The sequence below is a fragment of the Notamacropus eugenii genome, chromosome 3 (genome assembly GCF_028372415.1).
Source record: "Notamacropus eugenii isolate mMacEug1 chromosome 3, mMacEug1.pri_v2, whole genome shotgun sequence".
NCBI lineage: Eukaryota > Metazoa > Chordata > Mammalia > Diprotodontia > Macropodidae > Notamacropus > Notamacropus eugenii.
Window position 1 is genome coordinate 395,598,758 of NC_092874.1, and position 22,551 is coordinate 395,621,308.

General features: G+C 38.4%; 1 protein-coding gene and 1 long non-coding RNA gene across 3 annotated transcripts in view; one reads left to right on the plus strand and one right to left on the minus strand.

The window, feature by feature from the left end:
• The window catches only part of LOC140497193 (uncharacterized), a 70,651-nt gene extending 65,577 nt beyond the window's left edge, over positions 1-5,074 (minus strand). Inside the window, exon 1 of the long non-coding RNA XR_011964565.1 lies at positions 4,947-5,074. This is a non-coding gene — a long non-coding RNA (uncharacterized lncRNA). The remainder of the gene's footprint in view (positions 1-4,946) is intronic.
• A 97-nt stretch (positions 5,075-5,171) lies between these two features.
• The window catches only part of CCZ1 (CCZ1 homolog, vacuolar protein trafficking and biogenesis associated), a 34,186-nt gene continuing 16,806 nt past the window's right edge, over positions 5,172-22,551 (plus strand). The window contains exons 1-10 of one of the 2 annotated variants that reach the window (XM_072597833.1): positions 5,172-5,498; positions 7,309-7,406; positions 7,495-7,588; positions 8,110-8,187; positions 9,151-9,198; positions 10,541-10,624; positions 11,843-12,018; positions 19,698-19,779; positions 21,759-21,820; positions 22,409-22,520. In XM_072597833.1, the coding sequence (XP_072453934.1) occupies positions 5,403-5,498; positions 7,309-7,406; positions 7,495-7,588; positions 8,110-8,187; positions 9,151-9,198; positions 10,541-10,624; positions 11,843-12,018; positions 19,698-19,779; positions 21,759-21,820; positions 22,409-22,520 (930 nt within the window). In that variant the 5' untranslated portion in view covers positions 5,172-5,402. Of the gene's footprint in view, positions 5,499-7,308; positions 7,407-7,494; positions 7,605-8,109; positions 8,188-9,150; positions 9,199-10,540; positions 10,625-11,842; positions 12,019-19,697; positions 19,780-21,758; positions 21,821-22,408; positions 22,521-22,551 lie in introns of both variants that reach the window. The other variant, XM_072597834.1, reaches the window with a different exon arrangement.

Here is a 22,551-nt window from a genome sequence, read left to right on the forward strand (position 1 = left end):
TATGGAATGATTTTTTAATTTTCTCTACCATAAAAACACATAAGGTTCACCAGAGTCTATGAATTGATACAAAAACATAAAACATTCGTATTTAACCCATAGACCCTCCTCCTGCTCCTCCTAAGAAAAAGACCTTTGGTGGAAATGCTGGGCAAATATCTCCCATTCACCTTGGACAAGCATTGTGTGAGTAACTCCCAGCAATATCACGGAAGGCTGACAAGGTCTTGACCTCCTGGATGCTTGAGACATGGATCTGGTCTCCTAGCAGCAGAGCAGTTCTTTTCCTTTTCCAGATTGTACATTACAAAGAATATTTTCAAATGATGAGAAACTGTTGCCCAACTCTTCAATTCAAGAACTCTCAAACTCAGGATTACCCAGGAGGCACCCTCCAAGGGCAGACATTTTCATTTTTACAGAAAGGCACTGAGTCAGAAGATAAAATGTGGTATGTGAGGAATAACATATAGACCAGTGTTATCTCCCCATCCCATCCCTCAAATTCCTCATCTGAAAATCAATCAGCTTCTCATTCCTATTAGTTCCTATACTCCTATATTCAGTACTTTTCCCATTTCCCCATTCTATCAATAACAAGATTATTCTCTGATCTTTCAGTTTTGAAAGCCTGTAGTCATTAGGACTGCTTCCTGCTTCCTCTCTTTTGTTCTCCTTAGAATGGGTTCAATTATCATCTTTATACAGATGATTCCACATACCCATCCCTAGTCTCTGCTAGGATACAGTTATTCATCTTCATCTGCCTCTTGGATATCTAGAACGAGATATTATATAGGCATCTCAACTCAATGTGTCCAAAACAAAATTCATTATCTTCTCCACCCCACCAAACCTTTGCCTCCTTTTGAACTTCTCTCTTACAGTTGAGGGAACCACCATCCTCCCAAGCATCCAAATTTACAACCTTGGCAATCATCCTTGACTCCTCATTTTTAACTTACCTCACACATTCAATCCATTGCTAAATCTTGACATTTCCATCTTCACCACACCTCTCCTTTATGTCCCCCCTTTTCTACTCATACAACCTCAACTTCAAATCAAATTCTGGAAATTGTTGAATACTTCAATAGCCTTCTGGTTGGTCTCCCTACTTCAATCCATCTTCCACTCAGCTGTCAAGATGATTTTTTTTAAAGCATAGGTCTGACCATGTCATCCTGCTATTTGGTGAATCCTAGTGGATCTCTATAAGCTCCAAGATCAAATATAAAGACCTCCATTTGGTATTTATAGCTTGACAAAAACTGGTCCCTTTCCACCTTTCTAATCTTGCGCCTTACTCCAATGGTGTTAAATATAAAACCTACAGGTTATATGCACCTCACAACACTACTAAGAGCCATTGGAACCAGATTAAAATGTAATTTGGAAATATTGAACAAAATAATAAAAATACAATAAACCAAAGATAATGTTACATTTTAAAAACTAGGTTGGTATGCAGCCTATAGGGAAGCTTATGTGCAGATTAGTGGCTCCCATATCTATTTGAGTTTGTCACCACTGCCTTACTTGAGTCTACAAACTCTAAGATCTAGCTACACTAGCCTTCTTACAGTTCCTCCAACATGACACTTCATCTCCATCTCCATACCTTTACGCTGGCTGTCCCTCAAGCCTGGAGTCCTTTGGCCCCTCACCTTGACTCAGTTTCCCTGGCTTCCTTCAAGATTCATTTCAAATCCCACCCTCTGCATCCTGTTGATGCCTCCCCCTTTCATATTACTTTAATATACTCTGTATATATCTGGTATGTATCTGTGTAATAACAAGGGGAATATCTTTGTGTAGCTTGAGAGGGGGCAGAATAGATATCTCTAGCCTCTTTTCTTCCCACCTTACTCCTAGGAAGACTTTTATTCCTGACAAGAGAAGAAGTAGAAGTTTGGGCCAGAAACTTGGCCCCTTTGCTCTCCTCAGAGGGAATACTGGTTTAGAATTACATCTATCTACTCCCATAAATATTGTCAGTTTAGGAGATGTAGTTTTCAGGTTCTGATCCCTGTTCATTAATGAGGAAAAGGAGGACCTAAGTTTAATATGTAGAGCTTGACTTCCTTCTCACCATTTTGTGGCTCCCTTTCTTCAATCTTTGCTTCAGTCAATTCTGTTTATCACTGAAGGATTCATCTTACCAAAATAGTAGGTGAAAGAAGGGAAGATAGAGGAGAAAGTGACAAGAAACACAAATATTAGTGGCCTGTTGCTTGTAGATACTCTACTTAGTGACCAAGCATCATGAGAATCTGATTATTCTGCTTTTTAGAGGTTATCTTGCCATGGATCCAGTTCTATAATGAACATACATAGGTAATAGCAAAGAAACCCATTTATCCAATTGGATAGCAAAAGTAAAATAAGAAAAAGTACACATAGGTGAACATATATAACATGTATAGGTATATATATGTGCATGTACATATATACATATATACATGCACACGTGTGTGTGTGCATACCAGTTAGTATAGACTGATGGATCTCTCTTATTGAGAGCACGACAACTGAGCTCAACCAAGAGAGTCCCAGATCCCACCCAAAGGGAAATTCCCCAGAGTTTCTAGTGTGGCAAGCTGGGTATAAGAGCATGATGGAGACTGCTAGCTATTCTCTCACATTCTTTTTCCCAGAGTCTTATTCTTCCTTCTGCAGCAATCTGAAGTGGGATCGGCACTGTCCATCTTCACCTTCTTTCTCAAAGTTGGAAGACAGAAGCACAGCACCAGTTGAGAAAGCCCAAAGAGACTGATGAATTCTCTTCTCTCCTCCTTTCCAACTCTGCCCAGCCCCAGGGCATTGATCTCTACCAGTGAGGAAAGAGTCTCACACCAATGGGCTTTAGGATTTGGGTCAGACCTAGTTACTTACATGTTATCTTTTCCATTACAATGTATGTTCCTTGAGGGCAATGATTGCTTTTTGCCTTTCTTGGTATCCCCGGTGCTTAGCACAATGCCTGGCACTTAAGAAGTGCCTAATAAATGTTTATTGACTGACTAAGGTTCAGTATTGTATCTTGTCAACTCGACCTTAATCATGTTTCTCAGAGCTAAGCTCCCTCTTTCATGGTGAAACAGCATCGTTTGATGAAAAAGAGACAAGGCTGGAAATCAGACCAGTGACACTAAACTTCAATTTCTGATCCATCAGATATAGAAAATATAATACCTTTTCTACAGGGAAAGGCAAAGTAATTTTGTTAAAAGAATCAACAAAGACAATTGATATGAAAGTTCTTTGAAAAAGAATTAAATTGCTATGCAAATGCAATACATTACTTCCACTATCACTGACTCAGCTCAGGTTTCTCATCACCTCGGCCTGGACTACAAAATTTGAGAGCTGAAAAGAACCTCTAGAGCCATTTAGTCCAATCTACACCAGAAAGGAATTGCCAATATAATACCCTTGACAAGTGACTCCTTTTTTTCTGATTTCTGTGATTAATTCTGCATAGCACCAAAGGATACCTAATAGCCTGGCATCATGAGAATCTGATTAATCTGCTTTTTAGAGGTTATTCTACTATGCATCTAAATACATCAGACTGAAAACTGATTTTAAAAAAATTTCCCAATCATTTTAGGAACCACTGAGAAAACACTATGAACGACTAGCCATATGGACAACTTCGATGCTTGTAGAAATAAGTATCCAGGAGGGCTGTGAGGCTTAATTATTTTGTGACCTTGACTCTTAACCCTCCAATACCTTCCCAATCCTTTCTTCTATCTTCTGCTTCTGTACCCTAGAATTCTTATGATAAAATAGGTAAGACCCTCCCCTTCCAAACTCCCTAAAATTCAGATTTTCAGATCTACCTATCCTGCCCTGAAACCTCTTTGTTGATCTCTAATTCTGCATGCCTTTCAGACATCTTGAACTAGATGTTCAGTAGACATCTTAAACTCAATATGTCCAAAACAGAATTCATTGTGTTTTCCCCAAATACTCCCCTCCTCCTACCTGCTCTGTTGCTGTAGAGGACATCTTTCTCCCAGTTCTTCAGACTCACAATCCAGGAGTCATCCTAGACTCCTCACTCTCTCTCACTCCCATATCCAAGCTGTTGCCCAGGCCTGTCAATTTCACCTTTGTTCATATCCTGAATACGCCCACACTTCTCCTCTGGCTGTGGCCACTCTAGCACAGGTCCTCATCACCTCAGGCCTCAATTACTGTAATAGCGGTTCTGCCAGACTCAAGACTCTCCCCACTCCAATTCACTCTCCATTCATCCACTACAGTGATTTTCCTAAAGCTCAGAGTCAGATCATTTCAAACACACCTCCAGGGGCTTCCTATCACCTCCAAGAGCAAATACAAAATGTTCTGTTTGGTATTCAAAGACCCTCCTAAGCTAGCCCTTTCCTACATTTCTAGGTGTCATAACTTCCCCCATGGACTCTGATGCAGTGACACTGGCCTCTTGAGCTGTTGCATGAACAAGACACTCTTTTAACTCTTCTCTCTGGCTATTCCGCTGTCCTCCACATCTTCCCCCCGCCCCCCTATTATCCTCCCTGGCTTCCCTTAAGTCCCAATTAAAATTCCACCTTCTATAGGAAGCCTTCCCCAACCCCTGGCACGTCGCAGGCGACTAATAAATGTTTACTGAATTGAATTGAGTTGTGAGCTAAGGTAGAAGACGTCAGATTTGTTATAGGCTGGCTTGTCCCTGAAGGGTGAGAGGTGGCAGTGAAGGGAAAGCAGAGACAGGAGCTGAGGTTCAGCCTATTATTAACCACTGACTGTGGACTGTGAGGCCCCAGGCTCCAATCTGCTTCTTACCACCCCTGTAACCTTGACAGTCATTTAACTCTCCTTGGCCTCAGTTGTCTTATCTGTAAAATAAGGGGGTTTGGACTGAATGGCCTCTCAAGTTCCGTCCAGCTCTAGTCCTACGATCTTATGCCTACCTGGGATTTAGGGGCTCCAGCGTATTTAAAGCCTTCAGTTTCTTCATCTGTAATGGGAGGGATGGGGGGAAAGGGAATTCTAGGACTTCTAAGATCCCTCCAGAAATCTACTACCCTACGTAGCCCCGCCCCTTAGGGGCGGGCAGAGAAGAGAGGGGGCGGGGCGGGGCGGGGCGGGGGAAACCACGGGGATTTAAAAAACTGCAAAAGAAGGGCGGAAAAAGGGCGATCGCAGCTTCACAGCTAGATAAAGAGAGGGGAGATCACTTCCGGGCCACCCACGACTTTTTCCGGAGCCGCTTCCCGAGTAAAGCGGAAGTGTCCCGGCCGGAGGCGCTTGGCTTTAGAAAAAGAAGAAGCGGGAGAGTCCCGGTCTTTCCGCCCGGCTCGGGCTCGCGTGAGGACACCGGGGGAGTCGGGGGTTCTTGCCCTCCCCCCCGGTCCGGAGGCCCGGGGATGGCGACGGCGGGGGCGGCTCAGGAGAAGCAGTTTCCCCCGGCGCTGCTAAGTTTCTTCATTTACAATCCCCGCTTCGGCCCCCGGGAAGGAGAGGTAGCAGCGGGGTGGGGGTTGGGGGCTGGGGGGCGGGGGTCTGTCCGTGTGTCTTGTCGGTCGGGCTGCGGTGGAGGTGCGGCGAATTGGAGCGGGGTGTGAGTGTGTACGGGGGTGGTGTCCGCCAGCGTCCTGCCCGTGTGATTGAAGGGTTGGGGGCCGGGCCCGAGGCGGGCTCCCCTCCCCCGAGGGATCCACGAACAGAAGGGAAGGACCGTGAACTTGAGGGGGGGAGGGGATGACGTCTTTATGTCCCCCGGCCTCTCATTTGAGCGTTTCCTTGTGTTACTTCAGAATATTCTTCTGAGGAGGCCTTACTGGGGGGTCGGAGGGGTTCGTGACCAGGCTGGGTTGGAGGGGGGTGCGGACCTCTGTGGCTTTGCGTGCCAGCTGTGGGCCGCCAACACCTCGCCCCTGCCCTCTCCCCCCTCCCCCTCCCCGGCTCCTCTCCCCCCTCCCCCCTCCCCGGCTCCTCTCTCCTGCCCCTCCCCCAAACCCTAAACCGCCGGCTCAGACTCTGGTTATCTCCCCAGAGTTCAGCCCTTTGGGAGCTTATTTACTGTTGGCAAGTTAAGACGTCTGGGAGCTTTACGCCCGTCGGGAGGTCCTGTGCTAGCCGGGCTCAGGGCGCTATTTTTTTTTAAATTTATTTGTTTAACTTTTAACATTCATTTTCACAAAATTTTGGGTTCCAAATTTTCTCCCCCTTTGTCCCCTCCCCCCACCCCAAAACACCGAGCATTCCAATTGCCCCCATCACCAATCTGCTCTCTCCTCCATCATCCCTCTCTGCCCTTGTCTCCATCCTCTCCTCTGTCCTGTAGGGCCAAGTAACTTTCTATACCCCTTTACCTGTATTTCTTATTTCCTAGTGGCAAGAACAGTACTTGACAGTTGTTCCTAACACTTTGAGTTCCAACTTCTCTTCCTCCCTCCCTCCCCACCCCTTCCCTTCGGAAGGCAAGCAATTCAATATAGGCCAAATCTGTGTAGTTTTGCAAATGACTTCCATAATAGTCGTGTTGTGTAAGACTAACTGTATTTCCCTCCATCCTATCCTGCCCCCCATTACTTCTGTTCTCTCTTTTGATCCTGTCGCTCCCCGTGAGTGTTGACCTCAAATTGCTCCCTCCTCCCCCTGCCCCCCCTTCCATCATCCCCCCCACCCTGCTTATCCTCAGGGCGCTATTTTTAGTGAAAATCCTGGCTGGCTTTTTCCCCAAACCTTCTTTATCTCTGTCTTTATTTCTAAGTAACTTCTTTCTAGGATTATCTTTAACTGTCCTGGATAGCGAATCACAAACTTTTTAAAGACTCTGCTGTCTCTTAATTTGATTAGGCAAGTAGGTGGTACAGAATTAGCCTCGGAATATCGACTTGAGCTGGGATTTCCTTGGCGTAGGAAACTCCCTCCGCCAAATCAGATGGGCCTGTGCCCTGCAGTTTAAAAAAAAAGCCCCCTGGAACCGAGAGGGTTAAATGACGCCTCCAGGCTTCCACAGGTGTGTTTCAGGCCAGGTGGTCTTGACTTGGAAGCCAGCTCTCCATTTAAGCCTCTGGACATTGAGACAGAAAAAAGGAAAATTCAGAGTAGGTGCTTTTAGGGGAACCTGTGTGTTGTTCCTTTCTGATAAGTGTGAACTTATTGTAGGCTGGTGACAGCTGCTGTGTGTGTGTGTGTGTGTGTGTGTGTGTGTGGAGAGAATGATTGATTTTTAATTTGAAATAAAAGATGGAAAGTTGATATTCAACTTGCCTTTTTCAGAATCAAACCTTTTTTATATAGATGGGGTCTGTCTTTAATTTTTAGGAGGAGAAGAAGATTTTGTTTTATCATCCAAATGAAGTGGAAAAGAATGAAAAAATTAGAAATGTTGGATTATGTGAGGCCATTGTGCAGTTTACAAGGTAATACATACTTGGTAATTATCATATTGCACAGCTCACTGAAGTCTTTAAACTCTCTTAGAGAATTGTCATTTTTTATCCTTTTTAGGACTTTTAGTCCATCAAAACCTGCAAAATCCTTACATACCCAGAAGAATAGACAGTTCTTCAATGAACCAGAAGAAAATTTCTGGATGGTCATGGTACTTAATATACAATGTATATCTTTCTAAAATATTTATGGTATATTTAAAATTTGAAGCATATCCCACTTATGTTGATGACTGGGTGACTGGGTCAGTAAAAGCATGTTGTTAGGTGGACACAATTTTACAGGCGTATATCCCATGAGAATAATGTTATAAAGGACTGGTGACCAAATAATATTACCGGAGAATTTTATACCTTTGTAGTAGGGTTTGGTTGTAATTATTAATGCTGTTCTTGTGAAATGAGCATTCATTGTAACCTAATTTGGATTATGCCTGCAGATAGCATTGGTGGAATAAGATATTATTAAAAGCCTGGCTGTTGTGGCTCCGTAGAATTCACAATAAGGTTGAATGTAGTAAAAGTATTTGTCTTTGTACCTGTTTCGATAAATTGTAAGGGGTTTGGATATGGCCGTATGTTTAGCCAATCCAAAAAGGATTGCAGGAATTGCAGTAGAAATAAAGCAAGCAACCCATGCATTGTATAATTTAATTGTTATCAAATGATGTAGGTGGTGCGGAATCCCATGATTGAGAAACACAGTAAAGATGGAAAACCAGTTGTTGAATATCAGGAGGAAGAATTATTGGTAATTGTAACTTTTTAGTTCATTTTTTAGAATGCCTTGTAAAATATTGTTATAAACATACATACTTAGTTGTAAGAATTGTTGGGTCAGAATCTTAAAGTAGATCATTCTTGTATCTGCTTCTCAGTGCATATGAGATGTCTTATAATAATAGTTTATTCTTACATGTTATCTAACAGTTATAAAGCTTGTTCTGTATGTTTTGTCATTTGATTCTCACAGCAACCCTGGGAGATAGGTAATGTAAGTAGTAGGATAGGGTATTATCTGATCCTGGGATTTCAGTGCTGCACAGAGCTCCCAGGTGAGAAAATTCCCTCTACAAATGCAGGTTGACATGTTCTCTGTAATTTATATTCTTAGATTGTTGGTTAGAACACCAAGAGATTAAGTGACTTGTCTAGGGTCACCCAGCATGGAGATTTGAACCCAGATCTTTCTGGCTTCCCTGTCAGCTCTGTATCTACTGTACAACACTACTTTTTGCTCTAACTAGTATTATCCGTGTTTTACAGATGAGGAAACTGAGGCTCAGAGACGTTTTTGCATTGAACTAGTTTTCATATCTGAATCCTCTGACCCCAAGTCCAGTTTTCCTTGCACTGCTAGTTAAGATAAATACTTGAACAAAAATTATCTCTGCTGTACTTTTAGTGCTGAGCACAGTTTGTTGTTTGCAGTAGGGACTTGGTATTTGTGGAATTGAGTGAATTACTAAATAAATAAGCAGCTTAAATAGGCAAAAGTGTCATAGAACATAGAGTTTAAAGGGATCCTAAGAGGTCATTAAATCCACTCTATGAATTTAAAAAAAAATATCCTTTTCTTTCTACTTTTAACTACCATGGGACCAAGTTTATAAGAATCCAAAGGTTAAACCAAAAGTCAGTATGAGAGGATATGTTTTTCTTGTGTTATCATCTTGAGATTTATTTTGCATTTTTGGTTTGTTTTTTTTAATAGGACAAGGTGTACAGCTCTGTACTGCAACAATGCTATAGCATGTACAAGGTAAATTTAACCATATTTAGAACTTGGAGAGAGTTATTAGTTCCCTTTTAGGTGGTAGATGCTGTTAAAATAGAAAGTAATTACCTGCTTTCCTTCAATAGCAATAATAGCTAATAGCGTTTGTATGGCACTTTTAAGATTTGCAAACCATTTTACATATTTTCTCTTTTGATCCTTACAACAACTTTATGAGGTAATAGGTGCTATTATTAGCTTCATTTTACAGATGACAAAACTGGCTTAAAATGGTTAAGTGACTTGTCCAGGGTCACAGCTGGCTCATGAGGTGGGACTCAAACTCAGGTCTTACTGATTTCAAGTCTAGGATTCTTTGCAATGCACTACCTAGCTCTTAACAAGAACAGATTTGAAAGTCAGGGGTCTTCTGTGCATATATGTCTGAGAAGGGACCATGCCATCAGAGAAATGTTGACATATCTTGCACTTGACTTTGTTTTGACTGAGGGAGGGCTGTGCAAGGTCACCGGCCTCACTTTCTCCTCCTGAACCATCTGGGTCCAGCGACCAGATATTCATCAGGACAGCTGGAGATGGCCCAGGGTGCAATGGGAGACCTTGGCCTTTTAAGCTAAGGTCTTTTCAGGTACTCACTTAAAGTGAGGTAATAATGCCAATTCAGTGAATAGGCCTCTTTAAAAAGTAGTCAGGGGAATGGCCCCTTTAATAGAAAAGAGAAAAAGAAATAGATAAATCACACTGGGAGGGGCAGGAACCCAAAAACACCCACTGAGTGATGGTGAGGCAAGGACCCATTTTTGTTCAAACCATGGGCTTCAGAATGCACTGGGGTTTTAGGGGAGGGAGAGAGGGAGGAAGGAAGGAAAGACAAAGCAGGGAGTTCAGAGTTGTTATTCCAGAAAAGCTACCTCCATTAGGTTTATGAAAGACTAAGCAAGTCCAGGAATGAGAGAATAGCTTGGAAAAAAAGATGTTAAAACCTTACACTCCCTGGAAAATAGAATTAATGTTATGGTCCTCTTCGAAAGTGAAGGACAAACACAGCAACAACCTGTTGGAGAAGGGAGAGAATTCCAGTTTTTGAGAATTATCACTTCAGTTTTTATTTTTGTAGTAAGATTAGAACAGTCTTGTGACGTGATATTGATGAATATCATTGATCGTTTTTTTGCACATACTTAGAAACTTAGAATAGCTCTGTTGCTTAAGATTAAATTTTTAAAGTTAATTTGGTTAATTTGTTTTATAATTCACTCTTAAAATTAAAAGGAATAGACAGTCTTAACAAGGATAAGGTTGTTATAGGGCAGTGGAAGGTCTTAATATTGGAGAAACTGATATATTTCTATCTTTCAAATATTAGCTTTTTAATGGTACGTTTGTGAAAGCCATGGAAGATGGAGGTGTCAAAGTTCTAAAAGAAAGATTAGAAAAATTTTTCCATCGGGTAAGTTTTATGACTTTTGTTTACATTTTTTTCATTAAAGTCTTGATGTATAGATATTTATTGGAGACAAAATCTCTTGTTATCTTAAAAACATAAAGCTTAAATACCCAGATAATCAAATACTGTGGTAGCCACGTTATGATAGAATCTGATCAAATAAGAAAATTCTTTAGGTGTAATTTGATAATTTCATCGCTCCGCCAAATGTCAGAGAATCATGCAGATTAGTCATGGGAGATCAGATTCTTGGGTATCATCTGGTCTGATCTCATCCACGTATATTTAAACACAAGATGGTCAGTCTTTAGCCCACTGAAATTTTCTGTGAAGTTGGTGCACTTTGGTTTCTTTTTTATGTGTTGATTCTGTTTAGTAAACAGATATTTTGCTGAATCAGAGTGGGAACTTAGAACTGAACATTTATGATATTTTAAGAATGATGTATAACTAATAGTTCTATCTGTGCCAAGTGATACTTTTTTTCATATCCTCATCCTCTGTTCACAGTTCGGTTCGTGGTGGTTTTAAAGTGATTGCTCTCAATTTATTTCCCTTTACAAAATGCTTCTCGATATGTTTTGAGGGATTCTTTTTGTTTTTGTGAATTATGTCATGACATACTTCATATAATCCACAATTATGAAGATTAACTTCTAGAAATACCCTTAGGCCTTGTACACCCCTTCATTTTCTTAATGGTGATCCTCAGAGTCTCCTCTTTTATCTTAGTCTAATCCAACCTGTTCAGTAGATGATGGCGCCTTTTAGCTGTTCAAAGTAATAGGATGTGGACCTCTAAAAGAAGGTCCCATTTGGAGGAAGCACTAATTTAAGGAATTTGGTCATTTTAAAGAAAGCAACAATACACTAAATCATATGAGAGTAAAATGTGAATATAGATTTGCTCATCACACGTATGGTAAGGTGCCCGTTGTGAAGTCTGAGCCACACTCCATGTAGTAACCTAAATCACTGACTTACTGGGAGAGCTGGGGATTAAAGCAATGCTTTATGTCTTAATTTATGTACCAAGACATGACTCTTAATCATTGTAGCGCCTTTGCTAATGACGCTGTATTTTGCCGCTAATAGCACCGAAAGTTTATCCTTAAACAAACATAGAAGTAATGATCATTCAAAAGACATTTGGGGTAGTTTTACTGTTATTAAGAGATTTTAATATTAGTAAGCTTTTTTTACTTTACATTTTCCCCACAGTATTTGCAAACTCTGCATTTACAGTCATGTGACCTACTTGACATTTTTGGTGGAATCAGCTTTTTCCCATTGGATAAAATGACTTACTTGAAAATCCAGTCCTTTATTAATAAGATGGAAGAAAGCTTGAATATAGTTAAATATACTGCTTTTCTCTATAATGATCAGCTCATCTGGTAGGTATTCTCCAAGTCTTGGAACTTAAAATTTAAGCTGCTTAAATTTTTTCTTTTCATTTCGTCTGGATGTGTTGCTTATACACATAAAATTGTGGGATTTGTTTTTCCTGCCATTCTTTTTTATTTTGGTGGGTTGTTGTAGTCCAGGCACATTAAGATGATGACAAGCTGCTGTTCGTTTATTTTGCATCAGTTTTTATCTCCTTCCTCTGAGTCATGATTATGTCCCTTTTAATTAGTTTTGTTTATACTACTTAGATGCTGATTTATTCTTACAGGCTTTTCCTCTCATTCCCATTCTTGTTTGCCTGTCCTATCCCAAGTTCCTTGAATTTACCTAAATTTATAACTTCTTTTTTTTTATATAATTAATTTTTCTTACCCGTAGGATCATTGCTCTAGAGCTAAAAGGGATTTTGGAGTCATTCTAGTTCAATCCCTGCATTTTACAGTTGAGGAAATTGAGTCTCAGGGAGGTTAAGTAATTTGCCCAAAATCACACAGGTAGTAAAAGGCAAAAATTGGCTTTGAACCCAAGTTCAAATTGGTACTCTGGTTTGGGATCAAAGGTCACTGGGTTGTTTGTTTGCTTTCACTGTGCTTCACCTCTTTTAACCCTCTTTTCTTACCCAGCTAAGTATGTAATTTAGAATCTTCTTTTCCCACCCTCATGCTAACTTTTTAAGCATATTGTTCCATTCTTTTGGGAGACTTATAATCCTTAAATTATCTCTGTGTTTTCTGTCTTCAAAGTCAGTTTCTTAGGCTTGTATGGGATTTATGTGCTTTTAAGATGATATCTTTTGCTTTTTGTTTTCTGCCAAAATTTTCTTCCCCTTTAGTATTTTTATGTTCATATGTGTCATTTTTTTTCTTTCAAAACCTCTGTTTCTTTGGAGAAAATGTCTTGTAAATTTTATACTTTATTTCTGTTACTTTAATTCTGTTTCAAGTTCTAATTTTTGACTTAATATAATTCCTAATATCTTCTTTTAACAGTTTATTTCTTTTTTGAAATAATATAGAGTTGATCTTGTCCAATAACCCAGAGAAGGAAATCTTTTAAAAAAAAAAAATCCAAGCCACAATCCTGGATTCATAAGTTAAGGGTTAATCAATTTGGAGAATCTAGGTGGCATATGTATCATCAAAAAAGATGACGAATGATGATTCATTTTCTGTGAACCAAGAAAAATTTTATTTTTTATTTTTTTGAAAAAATTTTAACCAAAGAGTTTAAAACCATTAAACCAAAGGATAACAATTACAAGTTTCCAAAAAAATTTAGAAAAATTTTTTTTCTCATCAGCTAATTTTTTAGAAATTCAGTTTCTATTTTTCATTCTCAAAAATTCTTTAAAAAAAGGATTGTGACATAGTTAAACTTGCACTGGCCTGAGATTGTTTTAGTTTTGATCCTGTGTTGAGCTCCCAAATCACTAACCTTTCTAAATTCAGTTTCGACATCTTTAAAATGAAAACATTAGGCTAACTTCTCTGTAAAGGTTCCTTTTGGTTCTAATGTTCTCTGATTCTATGAGGTAGACTTGAAATCAAGAAGATTTAGGTTCAGATCTCACTTCTGGTGCTAGTTGTGTAATTTGGGGGCATGCTAACTTCCCTGAGCCTCAGTTTCACTGTCTTTCAAAAAGGTATATAGAGTTATACTTGCACTGTCTCTCTAAGAGATGTTATGAGATAAAGTGCTCTGCAAATCTAAAAGTGCTGTATACGTGAGTTATTGCTCATATTAACTTTTTGCATTTCACAGAAGCTTATTTTTTATGTTTGAAAAATATATAAAAACTTTAAAAATATCTAAGAAGTCTAAAAATCCTGTAAGCTAGTAAATCATCTGAACTGTTTAAACTGCTCATAATTTAAATCTCTTAAGTCACTGCTCTGTGTTTTACTGAATATAACGACTTCATAAACAGAAAGAATGCCCTAATATGAGTTACCAGTGGTTGTACTATATAAGAATTGCTGGGGAAACTGACAAAAATAAGCTTAATTAGCTTCTTCTGCATAGATATTGAATGGTACTCAATTCAAATATAAAATATTATACCATGTTTTACACAATTGCACATATATAACCTATATCAAATGGCTGACCATTTTAGGGAAGGGAAGAGGAAGAAAATCTGGAATTCAAAATTTTTGTTAAAAAATATATATTAAAATTGTTTTTACATGTCACTGGAAAAAATAAAATACTATTTAAATGGGGAAAAAATTATATCCAAAAAAAATTGGGGGAGGAAATGACTGGAGGTACCTTTTATAACTATGGTTAGGGAGAAAATTCTTAACAAAAATGAGGCTGAGACATTTTACCTTTACAGAAGGTAAAATGGGTTATTTTGATTACATGAAATTGTAAGCTACATGAATAGCTAGAATAAACTGGAAACTCTTAATTGGGGGAAACTTTTCATCACATTTTTCGGATAGGGTCCTGATATCCTGGCAGTATAGGGAATTAAGGCACACACATACACATATGATGAAGAATCATTTCCCAGTGGATAAGGAGATAAGTTCTCAAAAGAGGTATTATAGACTATTAATAATCACATGAAATAGATCTCCAAATCACTAATAATAAGAGAAATTGAAGTTAATGACCAAATTTGACCCAGAGAAGAGTTCAGAGATAGAAGGGATATGGGATAATAAAAGCCACATACACGGTCAATTGTAGTTGATGTTTCTTTGAATTGAATTTTTTTCTATTTCTTTCTTAATCTTTATTTTAATCTTTATTAGAAGAGAACCCACTGGAGAAGAACTGGCAAAGAGATATGAATGTGATGTAAAAATAAAAGACATCAAGAAAATCTAAAAATTACAAATTTTAAAAATTGACACCTTTTGTTTTTACATTACTTATTCCTAGAGAGAAAGAACTCTCCTTTGTTATAAAGAATACATTTAAACAAAAACATGTGATTCCTCTGACAATGTATATGCACCATCTTGTCCTAATGATTCCTTACATCTTCCAATTGGTTTATTAGACGTCTTAAACCCAGCATATCTAAAACTGAACTTACTGTCTTTCCCCCAAACTTCCCCATCTTTCTATCTTTCCTATTACTGTGGAGGATACCATCATCCTCCCAGTCATCCAGGATCACAACCTAGATGTTATCCTTAGCTTGTTACTCTCACTCCCCATATCCAATCAGATGTTAAGCCTTAATCCTGATTATACCTTCATAACATCTCTCATATACCTACCTCTGCCCTTCTCTTGATATTGCCACCCCCTTGGTGCAGGCCTGCTTCAAGTCTCTCCCCACTTCAGTCCATTGTCCACTCAGCTCTCAAACTGATCTTTCTAAAAGTGCAAGTATGACCACATCAAACCCTGTCCCTTCCCCTCCTCCCACTCAGTAAACTCCAATGACTCCCTGTTACCTCCAGGATCAAATACAATTTTCTTTTTGGCCTTAAAAACCCCTCATAACTTGCCCCCTTTTTACCTTTTCAATCTTCTTACACCCAGCTCTCCCCACTCCTCACATACGCTCTGCAATCCAATGGCATTGGTGTCCTTGCTCTTCCTCTCATAAGTTACTCCAGCTCCCAAATCCCTGTGTTTACATTGACTGTGTTCCCCATGCCTGAAATGCTTTCCCTCCTGGAACCTCTTCAAGTCTCAGTTCAAGTTCCATATCCTACAAGAGAAACTGGGAAGATTTCTGGCAGCTATTAACCTTTCCCTATCACTAATGACTGTGTATTTTTGTTATATTCTGTAAGTACTTACCTGTAAACATTTTATTCCTCAGTAAGGTCATAGGAAGATGCTCTAGACTTGGAAGGGACCACAGAAGCCATCTAGTCCAAGGCTTCTTAAACTCTTTTCACTCAGTGCTTCTTAAACTGTGGGTCATGACCCAGAGTTTAAAAGCTGACCCCTGCATTTGATAGATAAGATACTGAAGTACAGGATAGTTGTTTCTTGGCCAAAATAATAGGAAGTAGCTCTTAAGAGCCAAAATTTGAATCCAAGTCCTTCTCCATCTATCCTGCTACCATTCTTTGAGAGACTATTTCCCCTTAAAACTTTATGTAAATGGAAATTGTTATTATTTGTGGTAGAATGGCATGAGAAAATATTTTCTTAGTTATTGAAAGACTCACTGTCTAGCACAGTGCCCAGCAAATTCGAGTCAGCAAGCATTTATTAAGCACTCACCATTTGCCAGGTACTGCTGGGGGTACAAATATGGTCCCTACCCTCCAGGAGCTCACATTCTTACAGGGGAGAGAACATGTGGTTAGTATGTTACATACATGTTCTTCTCTAGCATTGCTTTTGATTTACTTTGTGTATGCACACACACAGACACACACACACACACACACATAGAAGGTAGATCAAAGTAATGGCAGAGGGGAAGGCACTGCCAGCTTGAGGGACTGGGAAGACTTATAAAAAGTGGGATTGGAGCTGTTTCTTACAAGGAGGCCAGGGAAGTTAAGAGGCATAAGTTGAGAGGGGAAAGCATTCTAAGCATGGGGAACTGGCAGTGCAAAAGCATGGAGGTGGGAAAGGGACTATTAAGTGTGACCTATATCAAGGAGGGCAAGTGTTATTGGTTCATAAAATTACATCAAGGAGAGTAAAGTATAAGAAGATTGGAAAGGTAGGAAGGGGCCAGATTTTGAAAGGTTTTAAATGCTAGAGAAGTTTATATTTGGGCTTAGTCATATTGGGAGTCACTGGAGTTTGTTGAGTAGGAGGTTTGACATGGTCAGACCTGTACTTTGGGAAGATCATTTTGTCAGCTGGGTAGAGACTTGAGGGAGGGAGACCAACCAGAAAGCTGTTACATTAGTCCCAGGCACTGAGTTATGAGGAACTGCGCTAAGGTGTTGTCAGGACTTGAAAGTAGGATTGGTATGTGGGGTGGATTCAAGTGAGGAGTTACAGATGTAGAAGTTGCAAGCCTGGCTGAGTGGGAGAATGATGGCACCTTTGGCAGGAAAGTTTAGAAGAAGGGAGGATTTGGGGGCAAAAATAGTGCATGCTTTTTGGACATGCTGAGTTTGATTTGCCTGGTGACATCTGTTTTGAGCTGTCAGTAGGCAATTTGTGGTGCAGTCAACACTCACAAAAGAGGCTCAGGCTGGACATAGAGACAGGAGAATCATCTTTACCGAAGATGACAACTGAACTCAGAGCTGCTGATGAAATCACAAAAGAGGATGTCAAACTCTAATTATGTCCTTGTTCAATAAATTCCAGTGGCTTCTGGGATCAAATTCACACTCCTCTGTGTGACATTAATAGTCTGGTTCTGAACTACTTTTCTAGCTCTGTTATGCATTATTTCCCTTTATGTATAATATAGTCCCCTCAGACTGACAGCCTTTCTCCAACTTAGATTCTGCCTTCACCATGAGGATTTCCTAATTCCCCCCAACTGCTAGTGCTTCCACTGAAAATGACCTCATATTTATTTTCCTTTTATCAGCCATCAGCAGGAACTTACCAACCATCTAGTATTTTCTAGGTGCTGCAGATACAAATACAAAGAATGAAACCATTATATGTGTGTATATTCTGTTAGAATAACTGCTAGAATATGAGTTTCTTGAGGGAAGAGACCATTTTATTTTTTGTCCTATGTATTTCTACTACCTAAGATAATTTTTGGCATATAATAAGCACTTACTAAGTTCTTTTCCATTTCATTATGCTTTGTTTAATGCTCTTAATTATGGTATTATTGAATTTATCAAGGTATTTGTACAATCTTAACATGTGCATGAGAGATTCCCTTGTCTTTTTTTGCCCATTTTGTACGTTACAATTCTTTATGTTGTTGCTATGCTGTTTTTCTAAAGATGGTATTGATGTAGTAAAAAGTGACATCATTGATTTTTCTTTTGGAATTTTTTTCTCTTTTCTGATGAGACAATTTAACTGTTTGATACGTCATTTATTAGAGTTTGAAAATTTAAAATTTTCTTTTTAATGCCTTGAACACTTCCTAAGTTATTCTGAAAATTAAACAAATTATGTGGTCTTGTTAAAAAAAATTTATCCAATGTCTCATGGCCAGGAAAGTATTGAGCTATAGGAGAAATAAGTCCTGACACAAGCGAGAGCTCATTCACTGATATATAACATTATTCTTATCTTCATGTAAGTAATTTAGCAAGTATTACAACAAGATTGCATCTTGAATAGAACAAAGACTTATGATGGGGGAAGTGTTGCAACTGTTAACTCTTCTTTAGCCACATTTGAATTTGGGTTGAATTTTTTAAAAATGCTCAGTTGCTTTGGGGTCCTTTTTTAAAAATCAGTTAATCTAATAGTATTTCTGTACCACCATAGAAAAGATGAAAGAAAATTAGTACAACATTTAACTAAAAACTGTACAGAATGATATTTAAAATTTTTAAAAAATTATCTCATATACTTCTTGATATTAATATGCATGTAATTTTAAGCTTTTTAAGCCAGTGAATGATTTTTGTTATGTGTGAACAAAAATGAGCTAGATCCTATTGTATATGAGCTATTGATATGAGGGAGAATTATTTCACCCTTTAGTGTAGGGTTTGCATTCAGGTTTTTTGCTGCTGTTTTTTCCTTAATTGGTAGTCAAGGCTGGTGCTTGTTCTTAAAGACATTCCCCAAAGGGAGAATCAGCCTATTTTTTTAAAACATATTGAGTAATCTTCAAACTTCTCAGAGCCTCAGTTTAACTGCCTTTCCTTGAATACCCTATTTTTGTTCAAATAAACAGTGTTGAAATTTTTAAGACCTAAAAACCGTTTCCTGCTTAATCTTCTGTTGTGTGGTTTAACAGAGAGAATTTCCTAGTGCTCTAACTCTGCCATTGATCAATTATCTACTTATCAATTTTTATTTTTTGATACCTGTTGGCACAAACTGAAAGAAGGACCAGTGTTTTCCTCTCCTCTCCCATCTTAAAGCAAAACGAGGCAGTTACTTGCCATCTACTTGGATTAAAGATGCAATCTGACCTTATGTCTGTAGGTTGTTGCCAAAGGTGGTATGACTGTGGATGCAGCATTAAAGGCTTTTTCTTAGCATTTGTCTTTTTACCTTGACTCTCTTTTGTTCTTCTCTTACTGCTTGATAGAATTTTTTTTTTTTGGCTTTTGAATGTGTCCACTTTTACTTCTAGAAACCGAGAAGTGTTAGCATATAGATTTCCCTTTCCCCAGGAGCAGAAAACAAGGAATGTGACTTCATTACCAACTCCTTTTACAAACTAAGTGTCTGTCTTTCACTACCTGAAATAAAGCTCTTTCTTACAACTAACGAAGTCCCCTAAAAGATCCTACATGTAGTATAGTCATGTCAACAAACATTTAAGTGCTTACTACATGCCAGGCATACGATTAAGTTGTTTTGAACTTTTGTTTATTTAAATTATGTGTGATGCAAGAATTATACAGTTGCCTTTAACAGGGTAGTGTAGAGAATTAATTTGAAAGACAGGTTCAGTTTGCTCTTTTCTCTTTGGACTATGATCATGATCTCTCAGTTATCAGGGAAAATTATTTGTTTGTGAGGTATGGCAGAAAAATGGATGAACTCTTGTGATCAGAATGGCAGAAAGATAAATGGATAATTTCAAAGCTTTAACTTCTGTTTTATTTTTCCCCAATAATTTCAGGAGTGGATTAGAACAAGATGACATGAGAATTTTATACAAATACCTCACCACTTCCCTGTTTCCCAGACACATCGAACCTGAGGTATGGGCACCAAAATAAATTGGGCATCTGGGGAGGTATTACCCCATTTTTTCTTGTAGCGGTGGCTGTTTAATAATTTAGTAACATGAGATAGTTATTGTATACGCCAAGCCCCTGGCAGAGATAATTGTCAGAAAGATATGGGGATAAGGGTATTTTGTGAAAGAAACTTGTGTGCTTTGATTCTGATGCTAAACAGTGAATTTGTTATAATTCTTCAATAACAATTAAAGATTACTGGCATCTTCACCAAGTATAGAGGATAATTCCATAATATTCTTTCCTTAAACACTTCTGTCTTATTTAGGATTGAGCATCTATTGGTGTTGTGATATTGCCTGCTCAGCTTCTGTACTCTGTTTAACTTCCCCATATGCAGTTATGAACTTAAAAGTAGCACAAAGTGTTTATGCAATAAACATGACATATATTCTAAATGTTAAAAATAAAACAACCTAAATTGGGCGAGACATTAACAACTAATTAGGTATTGCAAGTTCCTGTGCTCTCTATAAAGCCTCTATTTGGCACAGTCTTTTTATTTAAGGTCATGAACTTAAAAAATAGAGTCTGTGTAGCATGAGAGAGTAGAGGCAAGCTTGGAGAGGGAGGTCTAGCCTACACTTGAATACTTTCCAAGCATTTCATTTTTTGCTCCTTTACAAACCCATAAAAATAGATGAAAACATACATTTCCTTGAGGAATATCAACTACCACACTCCTCATACAGTATAAACAATTTCAAAGGCATTTCATTTGGTAATGACTTCGTTACCTTATGTGAGAAAGTCCATCTGTGATCTCCAAGTACCAGAGACACTGCTTTTGCAGTAGAAAATGGAAAATTAAGTTGATTAAGAAGCATCATAGCACAGTGGAAAGTGTCGTGGATTTGGAGTCACAGGTCGATTCCTGATGCTGTTAGAGGTGTGCCTTGTGTGACTTTGGGCAAGTTCCTTAACATTTCTGGGCCTAATTTTCCTCTATAAAAAGAATAAATTCTGTAAAGTGAAGGTATTGGCGATCAAGTCCAGTCTCTTCTTCATTGTGTACAGGAAGAACCCTAAAGCTCAGACAAGAGAAGTGACTTGTGCTCAAAGTCATGCAGGTATTGACAGAGGCAGGATTTTTTTTTTTTTTTTTTTTTTTGCAGAATTGGGATTTGAACCCAGGTCTCTTCACTACCAATCTAATGCTCTTTCTACTTATATTGTTTTTGTGAGTCTATGATCTTATGACTTTAATTATTGCTTATTTTTATTCATAAATGAGTAAATTAGAATGCGAATTGTAGGATAGAAAGAAATTCAATTCAAGAAAGGTTTTTAAGTGCCTATTATGTTGTGCAAGTCACTATGTCAGGCCCTGGGCCTACAGAGAAAAAAACCTGCCCTGGAGAAGTTTATGGTACATACACAGAAGTAAATTTAAGATAATTTGAACAAAGAGAAAATATTAACAACCTGAGGAAAGGATGAGGGAAGGCTTTATAGAGAAAGTGACCCACATGATGAGCCTTCAAGGCTCATAGATTTAGAGCTGGAAGGAACCTCACAGACCTTCCATAATCCCCTTGTTTTATGATAAGGAAACTGAGGCCCAGAGTGCTGCCCACAATTGTCCAGGTCGTAAGTTGGGATTTGGAAGGGAGGACAGGACTCTGAAGTGGGAGAGAGAAGGGCAGAGGGCATCGGAGGCATAGGGACTGAGGGAGAGGGAGCGCTGGGTTTGCAGAATAGCCAGAGTCTAGTTTGTTGGGAATGTAAGTTACCAAATGGCGGTCATGATTAAAACCAATAGGACCTGATGTCTTGTTTCTGTTTTTTTTAACTTCTTGGTTTAAACTTACAGCATGCATTGTCTAGAGGACTGTAAACTGAAACAAACTAGCACATGTAAATGTTCTTTTTTCATAGCTTTGAAAGCGGGGGAAAAAGCTCATTTGTAAGTCATTTCCCAACTTTTGACTTGTTTATAGTTGGCAGGAAGGGATTCACCAATCCGAGCAGAAATGCCAGGAAATCTTCAACATTATGGAAGGTAATTTATACTCTGATACACCCTTTTGGTTTCTTATTAGCTTTTAGATTTATTTTAAAATAAAATCATGCATAATCAAAATGAATTCTTTTTGTATTATGGAAAGTTCAAGCTATTTCTTGATGTGAGGAAATTATTACAGTTTAAATGTATTATATTTGTTTCCAGTTCAATAAAAGGGTTTGTTGTTTTCTGATTGTGAGAAGATAACTTCTACTTTCAGACATGAGATTTTATCTTCCCATAGCAATGTGATACAGATAATGGTATTGATTTTTTTACTTCAGTATGTCAGGTAGACCTTTAGAACCTAGTTGAAGTATGTCAAAGACAAAAGTAGAATACTTATGATTTTCATATGGTACTAGTCACAAAAGAAATGTAGTAGTATCTCATTTAAAAACAAACAAGCAAAAAACCCAAAAGTTGCTCTGTCAGAATTCTGCTGGTTTGACACAATTCTAGTATTGTCGTATATTTTATCCTGGCTTTCAAAAATATTATACATTTGTATAAAATAGCATATTTTTTGCTGCAAAACTGTAACTTGTCTAATGAATGTAAGTCATTTTTGTGCTTGCTTTTAAGATTTCTTACTGGGCCCTTGAACCTTAATGATCCAGAAGCAAAATGTAGATTTCCCAAAATTTTTGTAAATACAGATGACACTTATGAAGAGCTTCATTTAATTGTTTATAAGGTAATATCACCATTTCCCCCTAAATATTATT